The sequence below is a fragment of the Halictus rubicundus genome, chromosome 1 (assembly GCF_050948215.1).
Source record: "Halictus rubicundus isolate RS-2024b chromosome 1, iyHalRubi1_principal, whole genome shotgun sequence".
Taxonomy (NCBI): Eukaryota; Metazoa; Arthropoda; class Insecta; order Hymenoptera; family Halictidae; genus Halictus; species Halictus rubicundus.
Window position 1 is genome coordinate 7070495 of NC_135149.1, and position 22668 is coordinate 7093162.

Genomic DNA, 22668 nt, shown 5'->3' on the forward strand with positions numbered 1-22668 from the left:
TTATATAAATTAATTTAGAGAAATTCTTATAATGATTCAATTTTAAACTTAGTTTTAGGGAATTTCAAGTTTAAATTAATTTTAGAATATTTCTTATCATTTAATTTTAATCTTAATTTTAGGGGGGTTAAATTTCAAGTTTAAATTTAATTAATAAGTCTCCCATACATTTCTTAGAGCGAAAATTCACCTATTCCAATTTCCTCAGTTTTGAAAATTTACTTGATTCGTTTTCATTTTTCTAATTTACGTGATGACAATATTTAACAATTGGCATTCTAATGCTTAGTCCTCTACAATATGATAATTATTAAAAAGAAAGAAGAAGTGAATATATTATATGAATGTTATATGCGATTTGAAATAATTTGATACAGAAAATATGCCTGTAAAGGTGAAGCTCATTGATTTGTTTACGATTCTAATTTTAGTTGACCTTCATTTTGTATCTTTTTATTTTTCAATGAATTGTTTCAAGATTATTTCCAAATACTTTTCTAGATTACTGTCAGCTTCTATAATCGACACAGATGAAAATTTATGACTATGATAATTGAAGACTGAAATTACTGATTCACATTACACCTGAAATAATTTTCTACAACCCATAATCTGCAAGCAATTATGAACATTGTAAACACTGTCAGGAAAAGTGTGTACAACAGTATTAGGTGACGTAATGCGAGTGGACTATTCTACATGCAAAATTGTGTTAATTGTGAGGAACTTCATTTTTTAATCAAGCAATTTATTTTTAGAAATGAAGTTACACTTTTAAATACAATGGTACACATTGCATTAGTTCTACATTATGAAGAATACATTATAAATATTTTATATTATATAGCCTCATTCCCATAAGAAACGAACCCTTTTTAATAAATTTTTGCACAAGCAGAAGCCAATTTATCGATCACGATAGAATTCTTAACAACTACCTTTTCTTATTTCGAATACGGATACAGAATGAATAAAGAGTTCGAAGCAAGAAGTCCAAACGAACATCGATTACCTAGTAGAGCAACTATTCCAAAGAAAGCAGCTGGAGAGGTGGTTCAATGAAAAGTTAAAAGAAATGGCGAAACACGTTGCTCCGGTGGTGCGGATCAGGCAAGCCACTCTTAGGAATGGTTCGAGATGAAGAAGCAAGACCGGAAGCCCCCGTTTCCTCCATTTGCGTCGGCCTCGGCAAGGCTGGCCAGGTTGAAAAACTGTCGGTTCGCCAGGTAAGAGTTTGCACGCGTGCAGCGCGCGTGCACGCAACCATCTTCGAATGTCCGCATCCGGGGTTAGCACGGTACCTAATGAACGATTAAGGCGGCGCTGCCGCATACAGACCGTCATTATAAACTCCAGAAGTGGCGAGCCATTATTTTTTTAATGCGCGGATTCCTGGGCTGAGTTATCCCGGTATTTCGAACATCCTTCGCGTGAACATTCATAATTAAATGTTTCCCCCTTTCGGCCATTGTGCCGACCATCGCCTCCGAGAGATTATCAAAATGATGTAATTAAAAAGGGGCCCGCAGGATCGAGATTCTACTGAAACACACCTTCGATTGTGGACTTTGAGGAATTTCATATTTCAAGTCAAATGAATTGTGCTGTTACTGGTTTGTTTTCATTATTTAAAACGATTTAAAATCAGAACAATTTATTCAATGAAGCATAACTGTGAAGTTAAAGTTAAACACGCATAACTTTTGAACCAGTGAACTCCTCGCCTTGAAACTTCGATTTTTGGCATTTTCTCGTCGAGATGTACAGGAGTGTACTGTAAAAAATTCAAAATTTCTGGGTTGCCAAGATGAAGTTTAGCCGTTTATAATTCTAATGGCATTTTTATGCACTCAATCTATCGGACCAATAAGAATTTTTCAGTATAAACGAACTATTTCATGTTACCCATGTGTCCCGTAACCCCATATGATGACAGTTTGTGTGTCAAACACTTACGATAGTTTTAGCTGCAAAGCATCATTCAAATTCAGCGTGAATTACGTGAATGGGGTTGTAAGTTCCCAATAAATATTCGTAACTGAAATTTTGGTGTACTGAGTATCCTGAATGATACCATAAAAATATAAATTGTTAATACAACGCATAGTCTCGTGTTTATTACACGAAATTCAATAAACATTTCCTAATCTGTTTAACTGGTAGATACTTTAACATTTTTCAGGGGCTACAGTTCACTGAATACATACGTCGATGAACCACACAGATGCCATTGGTTATGTTATTCAAAGGTTGAACCCCTTTGCTACCAAGCGCCACTATAACGGACCAGCCCCGCTGATGGGTTCAGATAACCCATATCAGCTAAGAAATGCGCAAGAGTAATATTCCTTATAGCCAAGTCTCCCATTCTTAACCTTCATGCAACGGCGAACACGTAATGAAATATTGTGTACATGAGCTAATAAAATATAGTACAGCTATGTAATTACAACGTCTATTAAACTAGAATCGATAAAGAGTGCAAACTACATTTACCATGAATTATATCGCTACAGAAATTGTAGAAATAAATAGTTGCATAGATCTGTCATTTATTGTCGACGACGTGGAAAATCTTAACTACTGTGAGTTTTATCCTAATTTTTACCAGTGCTAATTGATCTAAATAGCAGCTCTGTACACTTCTATGTAATTTCGATAAAATACGCTATCCATAAATCACAAATCAATTATCATAGGTCTAAACGTATTAATTCTTGCTCATTCGATTGAATGGTTAGAAGATTGTTTTTCTTACAGATTCATAAATATTACGCGAGTGAAGTCATCAGAGAATTGTACCATTGTATGGCAAATGGCGGTGTAGTGGACCACGTCACTCGCTGATAAAATATTATATTATTGCACAGCGTAGACATTAAATTATCATCACAGGGCTGTTAATGTTTCTACAAACTGTGATTTATATACACGAATTATTCAGGCAATCTAGAGTGACGTAAAGAAACATTTTATATACTGAGACTGAAGTAAGATTGAATACTGTAGAATTTTGTATTTATTTTTTAAAAAATTCATAAAATATAAATTTTTATACAAACTACATATTTTTAATGCATTATATAAAAATAGTTTAATGTATCACTTTTTTGAAATTACTGCTACATAGCAACTTCCTTTCAAGTACCACTATGTGCACTTATACTTTAACGATTCTAAAAGGTATTTATACCTAGCATAAACGTCAGCGGAGAATTTTGAAGTGCCTAGAATAAAGATAACAGTACGTACAAATCATTGCAGAACATATGACATTTAAATAATTTTTACAAAATTTGAAAAAAAAATAATTGAATTTACAACATTCTGTGATACATTCTAGCGAATAGATATTAATCTTTTTTTCTTATAATAAATTATTAAGGACACAGAAAATCTAATCGTTGCAGTTATACAATAAATCATAAGTCAAGGGGTTGAATTGTACAGTGGTATGTGACAATAAATTTACGAAAAATTGTCCAAAAAGACTGCACACTTACTGTCACAGGAGGCACGTATACACAGTGATTTTAAACAATTTTTGTTACGAATCGCTTCCATCTTTATATGCAACCTGTATAGAGCTAATAGATCGCGATCGTCGCGACAAAAACATCGACGAAACTGGTGGGCCGAGTAGTATAGGTGGCTGCCATTTCGCTTCTATCAATCCTCTTCGGGCTGGTAGTCCCTGGTGACAATAATTACCAAGCGAAACGACCTTTAAAGGCCGCGTGCACGGCGCACGGGGTAAAAGAAACGCGAACGTAGGAAGAAGGAGAGATTAGTGTCACGACGTTAACGCGATCAGCGCCGTCAGCGGGCCGCGGCCGGGCCGGGCCGGGCCGGGCTCGCGCTCGGGCCCCCGGATGGCGTTGTAAATCTGCCGTAAGTTATGCGCGACCAGGAGGGCCGGTCGGCCGACCGGCCAGCGCCATTAAAGCAGGTTATGCCCGTTTCAAGTGGAAAATCATAAGCACCGCAAATACGCCGTTATTACTATAGACGCGCCACGAGCACGCCACTTACTTTGTAATCATGACTAATGCATAATGCAGTAGCCAGTGTGCCCGTGCGTGTGCGCGTGTCATTCACCGGGCCTCTATGTGGGTGAGTGCAACACCGTACGGGACGGTGCACCATAAAGCAGGGGATAAATGGACAAAACTGCATTTTTACTTGTTTTGTGATCAGAGCTTTAAAGAGTTGTCAATATTTTTATTCGGTTGTAACGTGAATACTTTCGGTTATCGTCAAGTACAGCATTGGGATCGATCAATTATAAAATCGTGGAATATAATGGCTTCCATTTAATCACAGTTAGACGTGTTTGCAATAACCGGACTGCAGATTTTGTGCACTAACGGCAAGAATAAGTAAGTGCAATTTAAAACAGTAGGACGGTTGAAAGAATTCAAGAATGTCGATATATGATTTTCAACTTACTACAATTATTAATCGGGGGAAGTAAATTTATATTCAACTCCTGGATTTTGCAATTGATGCAGACGGTTTTTATTTTGCATAAATATCCGCAGTCTAGCTAGTCTTCCGCTCATATTAGTCATGTTTGTCTTGAAGTAAATCAACTACTTAGAAAAGAATTAAAATAATCCATGAACATGAACGAAAAACGAGATCACACGTTAGAACAAAATATAACAGAGAGCATAAAGACAAATACAAAAAAAGTATCGGTTGGATGTGCAAGTAAAATGATATATTTCCAATTGAAATCTCTGATTGGTGAAATTAACAAAATCGAAGAATTACGTCAATTTAGCGAAACTGGGGTCACAGAAAAAATGATTGTAACTTCTAAGTAGGTGAAGGCACTCGGAGCACGCGAGGAATCATCCTCAGGGAGAGAACGTCGCGACGCTACTATGCAGAACGAGTCCCTGCAGCGTGAAATATGGCCGCGTTGAGGTCATCGTTATGCGACGGCCACGCAGCTGAAATTACAGACGATCTAGAGTGCTCGAATATCATCTCGTTTGCAAATTTTAAGTGACACTCGGTGCATACGGATAAACCGTACGAACAGCTATGAAAATTCGAAAATTCTTTATGCAACCATAATTCCGAACTATAGTTCGTGTGCTTTTACGTTCTTTGGATCTAATGGATTTTCATAGTTCCTGTTCACTATTGAATGGTAATTTGCAATGTGTTTTCAAAAGGTTTTTTCAGTTGCTACTGCAATAATACCGATTGTTGCATCAGTCGATGCTGTAATTATGCGATTTGGAGGCTACCGATGCTCGTGAATTTTGACAGTTTTGTATGATTATCTGAATTGTGATCTACACAGGAACAGAGAAGTAGAAAGCAATTATTATTTAATGTATGATTATTGGATAGATTGAATGGATGATTAAAGTGAGAATACGGAGACGTATAATTTCAATATTAAAATTCGAATATGTTTTTAAAAATTCAGTAACATTAACACATGCATTAATACGCATGTGTTACACTCACGTTGCTTGCTTATGCATTTAATATTATATTTATATCTAATATTCATCTCTTCCGAAACGGTAAATAGAAACATAGTCAGATAGTAAAATTTCATGTAAATCCACGAATAGTTATATCATTAATGGCTACACATTACGAGTATTTTGAGTCCCAACAGTTCACTTAACCAGTTAAGCGCGTTTGACGTGTATACACGTCATCCAAAATTCTATTGCCGTGCAGTTAACGTTAATGAATTGTTAAATTCTTATCGAATGAAAATGTAATTCTTTCTCATTTTGCTTTCCTTTTTTCATAAAATTTATAATAGCGGCATTTGGCCTGCATTCGACGTATATATTCGTCATTGCTTGATTTTAATTCCGCGCCGTAAGGGATTTTTAAAATTAAATGCCACAGTTAACTGGTTAAGATCAACCACGAAAACGAAAAAGCAATATGTATTCTTAGATTAAGGTAAGGGATCTAATTACTGTGGGGGTACCGATTACTGTGCCTATATTTGTTATTCTAATTTCTAAAGCATACTGAATATTAAAAAAGATATATATATAATGTTATATATCTCGTTTCAATATTCAGTATGCTTTAGAAATAAGTATAAATAATATAGGCACAGTAATTGCGTCCCTTACCCTAGGTAAATGTCCCTACAATTTCACCTATTCGTTTGTCTCATAAATACACAAACTCCGCAGTCTAGTCATCAAGAACTGTATTAATAGGTTTGCGGTGGTAACTATAATTATTCCTGAAACGGCTATCATCGTGTCAAGTTTTCAGTCAACAAATTTTATGAGCACGTTGAACGATTTGCAAGAGCTGGCGAATTCGCCAGGTTCCAAGTTCATTATCATCGTAACGAGACCGCAGGTGGGGAGGAATGCTTGCTTCGGTGTGCTCTCGATCGCGATCGGCCTAACTCAGCATTCTTATCGAGTGTTCCGCGGCCGCGAACCAGCGAATGCACGATCCGATCGAGAACTGACGACGGACCGCATAATAAGACCACGTATTCTTCCCGTCGAGGCGTAACCTTGGTCGTGCGGAGAATGGTCGAATCAGCTGTTTCAGGTGGAAGGCCTCCCGCGGTACACAATGGGCTATCACGTGACTGGCAAGCGTTTATTAGCCGACGTGAGACGAGAAAATGGGTGATGAAAGAAAGGGGAACGATACGATTTATTATGGTTACGGTTAATTAACACCCCTTTAAGAGCACGTGGCCGTGACACGGTCAGGTGCAGCCGGAATGCGGGTTTCGGAAGCACGTGGTGCCGATCATTCAAGTTCAGACTTCAGTATTGCAGGATTCGTTGACTTTTCAAATACTTTGTAATTGAAACAATGGTAGGGAATTTAACCTTCAGTTACTCGCGCTCCACTTTCTACGTAACTGGTTACATGGAACTTTATACGACTCCAACATAAATAAATTATGAAATGAAAAAACCACTTTCATGCACAATAAATATTTGAAAGTGTAGTCGACAGCTTAGTTTATACTTGAAACACTAAGAACTAAAGTTTTGAGATTGTATGCACTATATGTGAGTAATTAAAAGATAATAGAGATTAACTCCGCAAACTAAAAGTAGAGAAAATTGATGAAATAGTATACGCTCATTATTAGGAAATTTATTCTAAATATAAATTGTAGTTCTTTGGCAATAAAATGTCAAAAAATTGGAATAAATTAGGATAGATCTATGAAAACAGTGATGCCAAGTAAAAACACAGATACAGTTTTTTTCCATTTGTTTAAACTTTACCTCGGGAATCCAGAAATTTTTAACTTTTTTTATGTAATCCTGTAGATTTTCGGCATTTTATCGCCAAAATCTGCAGGATTACATAAAAAAGAGTTAAAAATTTCTGGTTTCCCGAAGTAAAGTTAAGCCGCGCCCACTGTCACATTACGTTGCATTACAGAGTTATAGCAAATGTTACCTAGTTATATCCAAATATAATAGTGGAACTTATCAGATCTAGATTGGAGTTGGATAACGATTATCTTTTTGGAAAACAATGTCTGAACAACAATTTGCATTCCGTGGGAAGTGATCGCTACCCGACCAGTATAAAAACGTTAAACGTACGGTATGAATATGGTGTTTTGTTTGAATCAAACGAGCTTATGGATATTTATTAATTTCTTTGATGGAAATGATATTGCAGTTCTGTAGAATACTATGCCTCCGTTACCATGTTGGGGTTTGATGAATTCATTCGTATGCTCTGTCGACTGAAAGTGTATCAAAAGGTTCATCTTGTAACCGATATCTTCGTTCGGAAGTCGTACGCATCTGGAAAATCTTGTTGCAATCTACTCTTTTTTATAAACATTGATCTCAGCATGCGCTTGCTTATTTTGACGCGAGCTCTTTTTTTTTAACAAACCTACATATTAATGAGTGTTCTATGTACAGTAAAATTAGATTAGTATTTGTAATAACTTTTTCGAGTATGTTATCAAAGAACTCTTTCGGCAAGACATACAATACTGTACATAATTGTTTGCAAATGAACTCACTTTGAAATACTGATTCATGCAGAGATAAAAACTAAGCATTTGAAAATTTGAATAGTAGATTGTGAAGTATGTTGTACAACAGTACACGGAAAGCAATATTTAGGTTCCCAATGATGTTTTACTTTGTTCTTTATCTTTTATGCAAACTATACAAGCTTTTGATGATTTTTCTGGCTTCTTTCTTGACTGTGTTCGACTAATCGTGAGTTTAGCTATCTATAATTGTGTTCACACGTTTCTCTGCTATTTTGTTTACTAATTCGTCTTTTCGGAAACACACAAAAAAAGCATTCGTTCATTGTAACTTTAAACTATCTTCTTCGAATTTTGTATTATTCATTTGTATAATACATGTAATATTTAGATGGAATGACTAGGCTGTGGATGCTATGCATTTCTTACGGAAACGAATATTTAAAATATGAATCAGCAACCATATTAGAAGGATTGAAGAATTATGTATACATAGTATTACCTATTAATTATTTCTAAAATAATAAACAAAATTATATATTAAATAATGATATAATAAAACAACAACAATAATAATAATAATATAATAGTTATAATATTTTAAATTCTATATTTATTTATTATTTATTGAAATCTTATAGAACTTTATTTAACTTTTGTTTTTTATAAGTGATGCAGAACATGTTTATTTTGCATTAAAAGCCACAGTACGATTATGATATGTTTCATTCGTTTCTGCAATTACTATTCGCCAGAGGCAATAAATTGTTGTTACATTTACATTGTGGTAACAGCAAAAATGAATAGTATTGACCTCAACACTCATCTTTTTATTGTTTCGCGTGAATGAGTTTAATAAGTATTAATATACAAATGGATACAAATATTGTACTTGCTAAATAAACCACTTGGTTTAAAGCAATAATAAATAAATAAATTTATATACAAATGGAGTTTGAAAAGTGATAAGAATCCGAGTATTCAAGTAGTTAATATTGCACGAGCCTAACTCAATTAAACCTTCTTTAGCAGACTGAGCAGACTTTACCAATTTTCGAGGTCTAGGTTTACGACTTTCGAATAAAAAAGTAATCACAAAACGCAATGGAAGAATGACACCATAAGTTGACATATAAAGAGAAGTCTAAGAAGACTGATTATGCGAATAAATGATAGCCTTGGTTGTATCGGGCCTTGAAGAACCCCAAAAACTAAAATAAGAAATTTTCTATAAAGAATAGAGACATTTCAATGGTCGTTTCAATGGTTCATTGCTGCAGTTTCAACAAACCTGCACCATAGAGCTGGGTAAAAAAAACAGTCTTCCACCTGCTCCGAATTGCACAAACGGCGCATAAGACTTCAGGAAGTGATGCACGCACAGTGCACCGTTCTGTCAGTGGCAGACAGCATGCGGTGACCTCCAGGACCCACGGTGTGGAGCAGGCTGCATCAAAAGTGCATATAGGGTGTTCGACTAAAATCCAATATCAGAGAAGAATTAAAAACGACGATGTCACTCTAAGAATTTTTGCTTTCAAGTTATTGGGAATCAAAGCCGATCAACGAGCGGTACATAAGCTCTTTGTCTCTCGCGCGATACGTCTGTGCTCTTTCTAGTCCACTAACTATTCCCATCACTATCGTTCGTATAACAAGAGCTGATGTAAATTGGGCATGCTGACGAAACGACGCGACGGTTCGAATAAATCGCGTCCCACCGTGTATCTGAGCGGAAAAAGCGGAGGAAGCGGATTGAAAGGAGACGGCAAGATGCGTTCCTGCGTGACGTAGCTTTCGCAGGCCATCACGCATATGTTACCCTCCGCGAGGGGGGACCATACGCGCCTACAATGCGATCCGCGGGGTCATTCCACCGTGGTCCCTTCGGCTTCGTGTACCCGAGAGGTTTCTTCCGCGGGACATCGGGTCTCTCGGCTCTCAGCCGGTGAACTTTGTTCCCAGCGCTGTCGCAGTCGGACGTAGGTGTCTACCGTTTCGTAAACCGATTCCTAGTCCTTGGCTCAGGGTCGTGTAGGTGTCGTGAATGCTGGGCGTGACTCGAGTGTCGCCTAACGCCGCCGGATGAAGATCGACGACACGACATCGAGCCGAGATACCGGCTCGATGGAGGAAGTGCCGCGTTGCTTAGGCAAACGCGCCTTAAATGATAATTTCCTCGCGTGTTCGCCGCTTCTTTGGAAACGGAAGTTGGTGGGCGTTGATGCGCGAAACGAGGAAACGCGGGATACACGGGCCCGAAGGGAAAGCGAGAAGCACGGAAATGGTACGCAGTGGACTGAAACCCTGTTTTCCGCAGCCGAAATTCAATTTTTGAAGTTTCAGAATTTCAACTAATTGTGGCCCATAGTAACGAAATCGTCATACAATATCTAATAATCAAATAAAATGAACGACATTAGAAACAACGAGAGATTAGGTTCAAAGTATGTATAAAAAATTGCGAAACAAACCCGTAAATTGGTCTTTACAAAAATAGGTCCGCCGTACAAGGGTTGTAAATCGTATGAATATTAATGAACATTGCTACAGGGAAAATCCATATGAGGGATTGGCAATTCTTGTGTTACAATTCCTAGTAGCAAAACTGTTCCATTTGTTTAGATCGCGCCGCACTGTAGTCCAAATCGAGGAATTAGCTATTCATAAATATTTTAGCATTATTTCAAGACTTAAGGCCATAGCAAAGGAGGTCATTGGATTCGTCTTAACGTCAACTATAACATTATTAAGTAAGAAATATGTAGCGACAATTAAAAAATCAAGGCGACATTAATTTTTTTATGTAAAAAAAAAATTTTTTTAATATTTTATATTGGACTTTATAGAAGAGTAATTACTGCTTAATTTTTGTTTGAAACATTTTCTTGTCAGAGTACCGGAAATCCCCGAAAAGTTGCGATATAATGTGAATAATGAATGATATTTAAAATATTATTGAAACAAATGATGATATTTGAAATCTGTCTTTGCAGGTGTATTTCACATAAAAAGGCACACAATTTTGCCACGTACATCATTTTCCTATCTGCAGTAGTTTCCAAGATATTCGTGAAAAATGTTTTTTACCCTCAACTTGCAGGTTTTGACCTCAGCTGTTACCAGGTTTTGAAATAACAAAATAATCTTTAATTCTGGACATAATGTGTCTTTTTATCGTAAATTGCGATTATTTGGCCATCTTATCTTAAAAGAATCATATGACAACATTAAGAACCTCTTAACGCTCAACGCGCAGTTCCAGTCACAGTGGCACTTTAAAGAATAATAACTTTTGTACCGGGGCCGAATGGGATATGAATCTTGCATGGTTTCATAGAGAAAAGTGTACTGAAAATAATGCACTTTGACAAAATGCGGAACTATATGGAACTCAAAAGATATCCTTTACCAATGATAGAAAACCTTGAAGATCCTCTTTAGTTTACTAAGCATTGTTATTTCAATAAATTATAAATATTAAATCTTAGTACACAAGATATACTCTCAATATGAACAAATACTATTCGTTTGAAACAAAACTGGACACATAATATTCAATAGATTCTCCAGGATATCAATAAGAAATGAGGTAATTTTTCGGTGAAAAATGGGATTCATAAAATGTTGATTTTTAAATGCTTGTTCTAATCATACTTCTTAATAAATCTCGTTAATTTCACCGTTTTTGAATGTCACGGACATTTAACGGACAACATACTGGACCACAGTGCGCCGTGACGTTATTTCTCCGGGGCCCTTTCGGCGCCGATTATTTCGGCCTTGATAAAACAATTACGCAACTCATTTGCTAGCAGAGGGTCGGAGGAGGGGGTGGGGGTGAGAGGAAATCGCGAAACGCGCCAAGTATAGAACGGCCGAGTCGTGGGAGTCGGTTTTTACATTTCTCCAGGATGAAAATTTCCTGTCGGCTCTTATCGTCGCCTCTCCTGACTGCGTAGGAAAGACATTTACTTAACTGTGTATGATATTTCAGCTTGCAACATCACGTCGTAAAGATGCAGAGTGGTTTAGCCTTTTACGATCCTAGATACTGATACCGTGATAACGGTGTCATAATCTGCGAAAAGTTTCGCAGCGATCCGTTGGTCTCTCCTTATGTACGTTTCGCGTTTTCGCGCGGTTTCTTCCATTTTCGTTCGTGTTCGCGCCGCCTTATCTGTCCGTGAAAAATGAATATCAACATTGTAGAGCTTTACTACGGCTCGAGCAACCGTGAAATAGGAACGTCTCGCGGTTTCTTCGTGAAGCGTACTGTTTGCATAGCTGTTCCTGCACTTTTTAATGGTTTATATTCCATTCTAGTGTTCTACCTGCCTTATGTTTGTTCGCTTGCACGCGCGTTTCTCGACCATTTCTACCTGTATTTGCGTTTCCTGTATTCCTACTTCTATTTCTACTTCTAGATCCGCTTCTAATTTTATTTTCATACATACAATCCGCGGATCTAATTGCTGGATTATCTCCGCTTCTACTTGTACTTCTGTTTTTTCCTACTAATTGTGCGTGTGGTTCCACTTATCGCTTTTCTGTTTTGCATATGCAACAGCTTTGGCGTGTATGTTTCTGGTAAAAAAGTGTGAGGATATTTTACATATTCATAATTTTTTATCGTATGTAAAAGTTGTATGCTTGCATCGAATATTCAATGGTGATATACGATAAGTATTTCTGAAAAGATTCAACAGTTCATAGTGCATAATACACTTTGAACAATGAGTAGACGAAATAGGAAACAGTACATACATCAGAGAAATGAAAAATGTTCTATTATTTTCTATATATCATAACTTTTTTTAATGAAATCAGAAAAGGCAAAGGTATATTACTATTTAACAATCGGCTCAAAATTTTTTTATTTTGCATAAAGATCCCCAGTCTACAAATACAGGGTGTCCGAAAAATGTCGGAAACCCTTGGAAGGAGTGGTTCCTGAGGTCATTTGAAGTAACTTTTTCCTCAGCAGAAATTTTTGGCCTCAGCTTTGTTAAGGAGTTATTCATGAAAAACACGCACCAATCAGAGAGCACCTACAGCGGACGGACTCTGGCTCAGCCAACAGCAACGCCACGCTCAGCGGGACCTATCGCCAAGCCGAAATAAGGAAAAAATTACTTCAAATGACCTTAGAAACCACCTCATTCAAGGTTTTCCGACATTTTTGGGACACTCTGTATACCACGTATACTGCTGTTAATTCTGTATTAATTATTTCTCTGATAAAATCGTGTCTAATCTGTTCTACATCCAAAAGTACTCAACAATTACCCAATTACCCATCATCCTCAGTCCACTTGGATCAAACAGCTGGACCACCATCATCGGATCAACGGCGAACACGTGTTTCAAGGATAATTTACTATTTACTTGACATTTTTAATTATTTATGACTAGACTGCGGAATTTATGCATTTATGACAAAAATTCGTAGGCGTATTTTAAAACAGTCATACCACTAGAAAAATTTTAAAATGCTGTTGCATTATTTTGAACCTATTAAGTACATTAAGAAAAAAAATAAATTTCTATTTCACTCCAGCCTGTTGCAATTCAGGTAGAAAATTTTTATTTTGCATAAGGATCCGTAGTCTATTTATGACAAAGTAAGATGCTTCAATTTCTTCAGTGATCAAATTGTGTCGAACGCATCTAAATGCACCGAAGTATAGTGTTTCCTCGATATATGTCAACAAGACGGGTCTTGTCAGCGACATATATCGTCCAGGTAATACTATTATTCTTTCATCCACGTGAACGTCGTACCCGACCCGTGTTATGTATACATTCCTCGGCGTCCGAAGCCTCTCGATCTTCGAGGCCCCCCACGGGTTATATCCCCGCGGTAGTGGGTAGTGGTTAGTACTGCGACTTTTATCAGCCAAGTATTCGCGACATATATCGAAAAATGACTGTACTACGAGTGAATATGATTTTCCACGGAAACAGATAATCAAAGAGCCATCATCCTGATGAATTTCAGCCCATCTGGACCAAGCACCTGGACCACCATAATCGTAAACAGGTATTTCCGCCGGTGTGGAAACCAGAGTGACGCCTGAAAAAAATGGCTCGCGCTCCGAGGCGCAGAATCGTTTAACATTGCAATTTTATTGCAGATATAAACGATTAGATATGCATCTAAACGGGTTAATAAACCACCCACACATCGGTCCCCGCGATTGCACACCGTGCACTGGAAACTTTCCACACGCAGTTCCACCGGAGTCTTACACGTCCTGGCACCGTTCCTCCCCCTCTCCCCCTCCTCCACCCGCTCATTCCACATCTCTCTCTCTCTCTCTCTCTCTCTCTCTCTCTCTCTCACCCTTTCTTGGCCACGTATGTTAAACCTCGACAGCGAGGCGAGTTACGAGCGGATGACAAACAAAGAGCGACTCGCGACCTCGTCGTTTCGTGCGCCGAGAAGAACGATTAACGTGAACGATACTCTCCCGTCGCTTATGCCATCGATAGGCGGCCAAGACTCTCGAAGGAACTCGGAGGAGAATAAAAAGGGTGTTTAGCAAACGGAGGAAGCCGACGTTCACGGCTTGTAAAAAGCTTAGGCACAGTCCGAAGTATTCGATTATTCCTCGACGCCAGGTGATAAAAAGATACGTGGGTGCGGGAGGCTCAAGGTTGATGAATAAATCACCGCATCGATTTGCGTATCTCGATGTGCTGTTTGCAACAATCCGGGGAACTGAGTTATGTTCGCGTATTTTAATTAGACAGTTCGAGAGATGAGAGTTATAGTTGCTTGCGTATGCCACGCGATCGGAACTGACCAGAGATTATCGAGATAGAATTATCTGAGAGTTTAGAAAGTACTCGATTTACTAGGGAAAATTGATTAGGCTACTTTCAAGTGTGCAACCCGATTACTGGGTTAGGTAAAATCGCACGCCCGTTTCGCTTCTTCGACTGTGATTGGTCAAGACTGACTCATTAGCGGATAACTGTCTATCAGTCGGTGATTATCCGAGGCAAGTTTCAACTATGTTGGCAATTTCTGGATGTATCTAATCTGGATATTCTTTCTGAGTGTTTCCAGTCTGTGCATTTAATTCACTTTTTACAATTCGGCAGGTAGTTTAAGTGGTTGATGTGATTGGGAGGCAGACAAGATTGACAGTCTTCGTTCCGAGCAATTGCCAGTGAGATTGAATAATAAAAATATAAATATAAATGATTAATGTATATGTTACAGGCAATGTGTATAATGTGGGCATTCTGCAAAATGACTGGGCATTGCATAGAATGTCTGCTTGACAAGACATTATACAGAATGCTCTGACAAGGAAATTAAAAAATGTGTTTTTTTTTGGAAACAATACACTCCTTAGTCAAAATCAACGTACAGTCATTATAATTATAGTGAATCATAATAATCAAAAGATCCGTCAGGTTCGCGTGCTGTAGTCTACACAGGAAGTAAAATTAGTTGGTCTTGGATTTTCGTATGCGTGCTCTTCGCCCCCACCACAACCTAACACCAACTCACTCTCACTTTTTTGACCTAAAACCAACCAATTGACCGACGTGCAAAATATAGAGGAATTATTTTAGACTACATCTGCTGGTCTTATGAGGATATCAAGTTTAGGTCATCAGGCAGAGTGCAAACGATAATAAATAAAGATAAAAAAATGTCAACTATGGATTCAACGCACTGCCCAACGAACCGTGGGCATTATGTAAAAGGTCCGGGCCATTTATGAAATACCTGCCCATTATATACATTGCCCAAAAAATTAGACCTTCTACAGAATTCCTGGGCACTTTGCAGAATTCCCACGTAATACTCATTGCCTGTAACATATACACTTTTAGGTTAGGTTTAACTGCCTGGCATGCATCACTGCCTATGAAGCGTATTGAGGACCTGCACCGAGACTCCTAGATACAAGAATCCGGCATACAGTTTGGTAAAAATCAGTTGGAATTAGGAATGGCGTCCAAAATCACTAACCGTGATTTATCACAGTGATCGAAGAATCACGATCACGGTCGTGATTTCAACTTCATTCACGCCGTGATCGTGATTTTTTAGTTTTGTTGCGTGACTACGCGATAGCGCTACTATACCGTATGGCGGATTAATGGCGACGGAGGGAAATTTGAATGTAAATTGTAGTGTTTAGGCCAAACCGTGAATCTCATATATGTACATATAGTTTATACGAGCGCGATAGCTTAGAATAGGAAACGAAATAACGCGAGAGGAAGTTTTCACAAGTTCACAATATATATACAGTGTACATATACAGGGTGCTCGACCTGACAAAAGTCTATAATTTTTGTCTGTAATATTTCTATTTTAAAACAGAATAACTTTTTTAAAATTGGACCAAATAATTTGATATTTTGTGACAAGTTATAAGGATCAGTTTACCAGATGACATGCAAACATTTTTTGAAAAAATAAGTAAATAAAGGTCACGTTTAATCACTTCGTCGTCTGAGCCTCTAATGAAGATTTAGTAAAAAAAGATATAGTTAAAGTATTAAGTACTCTTAAAATATTTCACTATTGTTCTGACATTATTTATATATACACATTATTCTATTGTTTTGTTTTTATATTACATATTTTTAGTGTATTTTACATAGTATAGAGATTTGTTAATTTCTTGTTTTTCCATTATTTATGTTAAGTTTTTATGTATTTATATTCTATCTATATTATTTCGTAACAGAGTTATATTTATGTTTTGTAGAATTAAGTATTACTATTCGTAATCATTATTCCTCATTCTTCCTGATTATTTCTTTACTTTATGCGATGTAACTTGCAATTTTGTTTTGATGTCGTTAATATAGAACATACAGGTTACGTCTCCGCGATTTTCGCAAAGAACAGTTATGCAAAAATCACGAATCATTGTGAAAAATCACCGTGATCGAGAACGAACGTGATCGAATCACGAGTGATCTAAAAGTAGCAGTTCACGCGATCCCTAGTTGGAATGAAACTCAAGAGATTGACAAACACAGACCACCTGGTCCAGCTTCTAATCGTCGACGTCTTCTTCCGACTGTTCCGATGATTAGAGTGCTGGGTGAACGAGCAATGGTATCTGCTGATGGACGACAAAGAGCAAGGTGACTTCGTGCGCGAGAAACGATTAGTACCGACAATCCACTTTCGTTCTTCAGCTCGGTAGAACAAGAAGAGGGAAGCTGGAGGACGCGGAGGAGGAGTGGAAGTCAGGTACGTGGGTCGAGCAAGGGTCACAGTCGGACCACGACGAGTCACCTGCGGTGTGACCGATGTGAGCAGCTAGTGAACGCGCTCGCTATCATCTCGCCGAGTTCCTGGGCTTCTTCGTCATCATGGCTAATGTTAACTGCTTGGTTGCTGGCGTACAGACGCTGGCAAAACGCTGCCGTAACTGCCAGTTGCATGGACGTGGCCGTGTTCTTCATCATTATGCAAGATAAACATTGTTTGAGTCAATTCAAGCAAGCAGAAGTGAAATGATCATTCTTTTTTTGATACTTTTAATAGGACGAACCGAATGCAACAATATTCTTAAATCTGTGAAATTGTCTCTTTTTTATGCAATATAAGACATGCGTTATTATTTTATTATTTCATTATTTGCTTTGAGCTGTAGGAGTGACAGTTTATGAGCTCTGCTGATGGTGAGCGGAAATAACGAAAAATGTATCAGAATTTTTGCAACCGAAATGTAGGTTCTTTTTGCGAAAGTAAGCAGATTCCTTTTTGTTTTCATCGAGAGTGTATCTATAGAATACGGAGGGTAGTCGTATGTAGTGCTTCTTAGGAAGTTACTGTGAAGCGTATCAAGGCGAAACACGCCTTTAATATTGTAATGCTTGCAGAAGCAGTTACTATACTTGAAACTGGAGATCCAGAAGAAATCGTGATATTTTAGCACCCTGAATCCTGTGTATCCATCTATGAGTCATGCTTCTTCTATGTACGTTACACATTCGCGTAACTATTGGGTCACAGGTATTTTGGACCGAGGGAAATCGAGGAAGTAGAAAACTAAAATCATCGGCGCCATACTGACTCAGTCAACTGTGCCAGTCAATCGATAAATTACACCGAGAACTTTTACTGAGCTTGTGCATGAAAATATTTTTCGTTTAACTAATTATACCCCATATAATTACACCAAGACTCGTTGCATATTTTCCAGATTTTTGTAGATTAATCTACAATTTGGCGAGGCTAAGTACTGATATTTTATAAAACTTTATGCGGCAATAGCAATTATTATCCTTTAGGTGACTTCACAGTTACCATCAGAAGTAATATAAACAGGTATCCAACGGCGGATCCAGGGGGGTGGTCATGGGGGTCATGACCACCCCCTGAGCTGGTTCCAGGACTTTGGTGGACCACTAATTGAACATAATGATTTTATTTATATATTTTGTCACCATACAGATTTTATGTAATTACATAAAAAAAAAAAAAAAAAAATATGAAACCCGGTCGCCTAGGACCGCACCACGGCCGGCGGACCGGTGAGATAAAAAGACGATCGGAGTTTGTAATAAACAAAAGAAGGTGGCCCTGTGCCGGCGACCCGCGACGGTCAACGGGCGACAGTCAGTCTTTATAGCGTGGCTGAAAGCGAAAGACGTGTTCGGTTAATTTTTAGTTATTCCTACACCTTTATAAGTATTCTTAAAAATTGTAGCTGCAAATTCATTAATTTCAAGAAATGGTAAGTAATCAGTTTCTGTAAAACTACCTATATTATTATGTTTTTATGTACTTATAACTCATATGTTTACAAAAGTTTGTTGTCTGATGTGGGGTGTGAAATTTGCATGGTTTTGCTTTGTTTGTGAGGTAATGCGCCTGCGCCACCAGCCTGTACTATAGCGAATATATATTTAATATGTATTTGCAACAGTCTGTTGTCTGTTGTGGGGTGTGAAATTTGCATGGATTTGCTTGCAGGGTGATTCTAAGGGAAAAGGAGATGGTAGTGGTGGATTGAAACATTCATTAAAAAAAATAGATTCATTTTTCCCAAAGAAACCAAGGCTTGAGATTGCTTACTCGAAAAATTCACCTACAACAACTACAGATGAAAATAATTGTATTGCCGATGCTTCTGCTTCTACAGCTACATTGCCTACATTAACCATAGATGAAGAAAAAACATGCTCTCCTGTTACTAACGATATTCAGCCTACAATATGTACATCGACTTCTGATTCTGATCAGATAAAGACTTCACTTTCTCAACCAAAGTTTGCTTCAGATATTGCTTGTTATATAGGGGAAAATATAAATGATTCAACTAAAGCTATGTTGCTTGAAAAGCATTGGCAGCCTCCCCCTAATTATACTTTTCCGCATTGTGTTGTTAATAAAAAAGGAAAACAAACAAAAAAATATGCTCAGAAGTCTCACCTTGACAAGTTTCACTGGCTTGTTTTGTCGCATAAAGACCAGGGTCTTTACTGCAAGTACTGTGCTTTGTTTGTCGTAGCTCCTGGAGGTGGTGTACAGACAAAAACACCTTTATGTCGACTCGTAAAAGAACCATTAAAAGCTTTCGGTAATTTGCTAGGTGAAAATGGTCTTCTGCTAACACACCAGCGAAACAAATACCACGAATTAGCTGTCCAAGCAGGGAAGAACTTTTTATTGAGTTTTCATAAACCGGAAATTAACATAATGAACCAAGTAAATAGTCAAAGACTGAAACAAATAAATGAAAATAGAGAACGTTTGCGACCAATCGTAAAAACTATAATATTTTGTGGCCATCAAAATATATCGTTACGTGGCCATCGCGACGATGGTAAATTGCTGAACTATGACAGCGTAGTAGCCGATGAAGGGAATTTTAGAGCCCTTTTAAAATTCCGTATTGATTCTGGCGATATTGCATTGCAGCAACATTTAGAATCTTCAAAATCCAACGCCACGTACATCAGCAAGACTGTACAAAATGAGTTGATAGATGTTTGCGCAGAAATCATCCAGGAAAACATTTTACAGAATGTGCGGGAAGCTAAATATTTTTCAATTTTGTTCGATGAAACAACAGATATATCACATATCTCACAGCTGAGCCTATCATTCCGATATTTGCATGATGGCGTTATTAAGGAACATTTTGTGACTTTTTGTGATACCTACGATGTTCTTAGACGTGAAGACAACAATTCAGGTGACATAGAGCCTCGATTGACAGGTGTAGCTTTGGCGAAAATCGTTGAAAATCTGTGTACCAAATTTAACTTAGATTTATCTTGGTGTGTGGGTATTGGAACTGACAGCTGCTCGGTTATGGCATCAGATACAAAAGGTGCAGTGCAAGAATTGATGAAAATAGCCATTCATGCTAAACGTTGCCCGTGCAACAACCATGTGCTCAATAACTCATTGGCAAGATCATCCAAAGTAGTTTCCTGTCGCAATACATCTGGCACAATGAGAAAAGTTGTGGCATTTGCCAATGCATCCGCTAAGAGGCATGAAATTTTTAAAATAGAACTCGGAGCTGCCATGCAAGGTATTTGTGAGACACGTTGGGTAGAGAGGCATGATGGGCATCTTCAATTTCAAGGAGACAACTTAGTCAAAATTTGTAGCGCTTTGGAGAAGATTTCTGCTTGGCAAGACAATAAAACTGCCAATGATGCGCATTGCTTGCTGCAAACATTGCGCAGTTCTGACTTTATTATATCCTCCATCTGTTTAAGTGATGTATTAGGTGGGTACTTCCCTAAATTATTTTATTTCTTATTGTTTGGCAAATGAACTTATACGAGTATACTAAACCTACTTTAAAATTATGTTGTTGTTTTGTTAATATTTTATGCTACGAGTACATACCGTTTATATTAAGTTATAAATTCTTAGTTTATGCACTACAGTCACAGTCACTTACTTTTTATTTTTCAGGTACTACTGTATCTTTAAGCAGAATACTGCAATCGAACTCAATTGATTTAAAAAAAGCTACGGACGCTATTAATGATACTTTAAGTGTTTTACAAAATAAAAGAGAAAATGTGGACGTAATCTACCGACAGCTTTTTGAAGAGGCTAAAGAAGTAGCTGAGCAGCTAGATGTAGAAATTAAATGCCCCAGAATAGTATCAAAACAAATACATAGGGCCAATAACCAACCTGCTCAATCTGCTGAAGAGTATTTCCGCAGAGCTATATACATCCCTCTTCTAGATTCAATAATAAGTGATCTCCAGGACCGCCTGTCTCCTGATGTACTTAATTTGTTTCAGCTAAGCGTTTTCATGCCAAAAAGCGAATGTAGTAATGAAGACATTGAAACTGTGAAACAACTAGCTACCGACTATACATTATTACTAGATAACACTCCATTTTCTGTCATTGTAAATGAATATCGGCTGTGGATGGTGAAGTGGCAGGCGTGGCAGCGGAGCCAGGACATACCGCAGTCGATTTCTGATCTTATTTTAAATTGTGACATCGATATGTATCCTAATATAAGAAAATTTTTATGTATTATGGCTACACTACCTGTCAGTGTAGCGACAGCAGAAAGGTCTTTCTCTACGTTGCGCAGAATTAAATCGTGGCTAAGATCTTCAATGGTTGAAGATCGCCTAACCGGACTGGCACTTCTCCACATTCATAAAAACGTACCCATTGACGTAAATGACGTAATAACGCGTTTCGGGAGAAGACGTAAAAGAAAAATTGATTTTGTTATTTAAATATATGTATTTTGTCTGTTTCTATTTTGTTTGTTGGAAACCCTTGTCGTACCACCTCTTCACTTTTGCGGAGTTTTGCGTCATACCCCTCGACATACCTCTAGCTGTTATGACAAATCATTCACCACGGTTATGGAATATAAATAGGCTGCCTCATTCCGTGCGTGATAGTGCTTCTCTGAATGTCTTCAAGAGAAGATGGCAATATGTACGTGTATATGTACAAGTTATTATGTGTTAAGTTTTTCAAGTGTACAATAAAGAATAAATATTTTTAAGTACAGTACTTACGTACATTAATAAAATACCTACTTTTTACTTGTATCTATTGTTATCAAAATTAAATTATAAGTTCTTGACTTGACCACGACTATGTGACCCCCCCCTGGCGCCAAAGCTGGATCCGCCCTTGCAGGTATCATCATAGGCGGCAATCTAGTATTTAATGAAAAAGAGAAAGATTCGAAGTAGATTGCAATATCTTCCAAACAAAGCGGTTTCTCACATTCTCATTAACGACTTCATAATCGCCGACAATTAATTATAAAATAATCCACCTCCAATTAATTACCAAGGCCAATTCACGCGGCAGAATCGAATACTATGGACGTCCTTCGAAACCGGTGGACTGAACAGTTCCCACAATTAATCGCGTCACCAATCAGACCGCATTGTTCATCGGCCAATGGCGATGCCAGTTGGGCTACGGATCGCGTGTCAAGGAGCCTGCCGGTAATTATTCCAATGACAGGAGCCACGTAAACGGATGCAGTCGATGTATCGAATACCATTGATCGACACCTCGAGCGTCGTTCTTTTGAAGGACGTATGGACATCACGAATAACTTTTTAGTTCCCCGCTGTCGATGGTGTTTCCCGGTTGGAGACAACCAAGAACCTTCGTCCCGCTAGGTCCCGTCATTATTAAACTGTAAATGCACTTTATTAAT

General features: G+C 37.8%; 2 protein-coding genes across 3 annotated transcripts in view; one reads left to right on the forward strand and one right to left on the reverse strand.

Moving 5' to 3' along the window:
• LOC143353495 (uncharacterized) overlaps positions 1–22668 on the reverse strand; it is a 361555-nt gene that overhangs the window by 144731 nt on the left and 194156 nt on the right. The window lies entirely within an intron of this gene.
• LOC143361536 (52 kDa repressor of the inhibitor of the protein kinase-like) lies at positions 17942–22120 on the forward strand. The gene is made up of 3 exons (XM_076801014.1): positions 17942–17996; positions 18913–20730; positions 20922–22120. The coding sequence occupies exons 1-3, from the start codon at positions 17942–17944 to the stop codon at positions 21716–21718; spliced, it is 2670 nt and encodes an 889-aa protein (XP_076657129.1). The 3' UTR covers positions 21719–22120.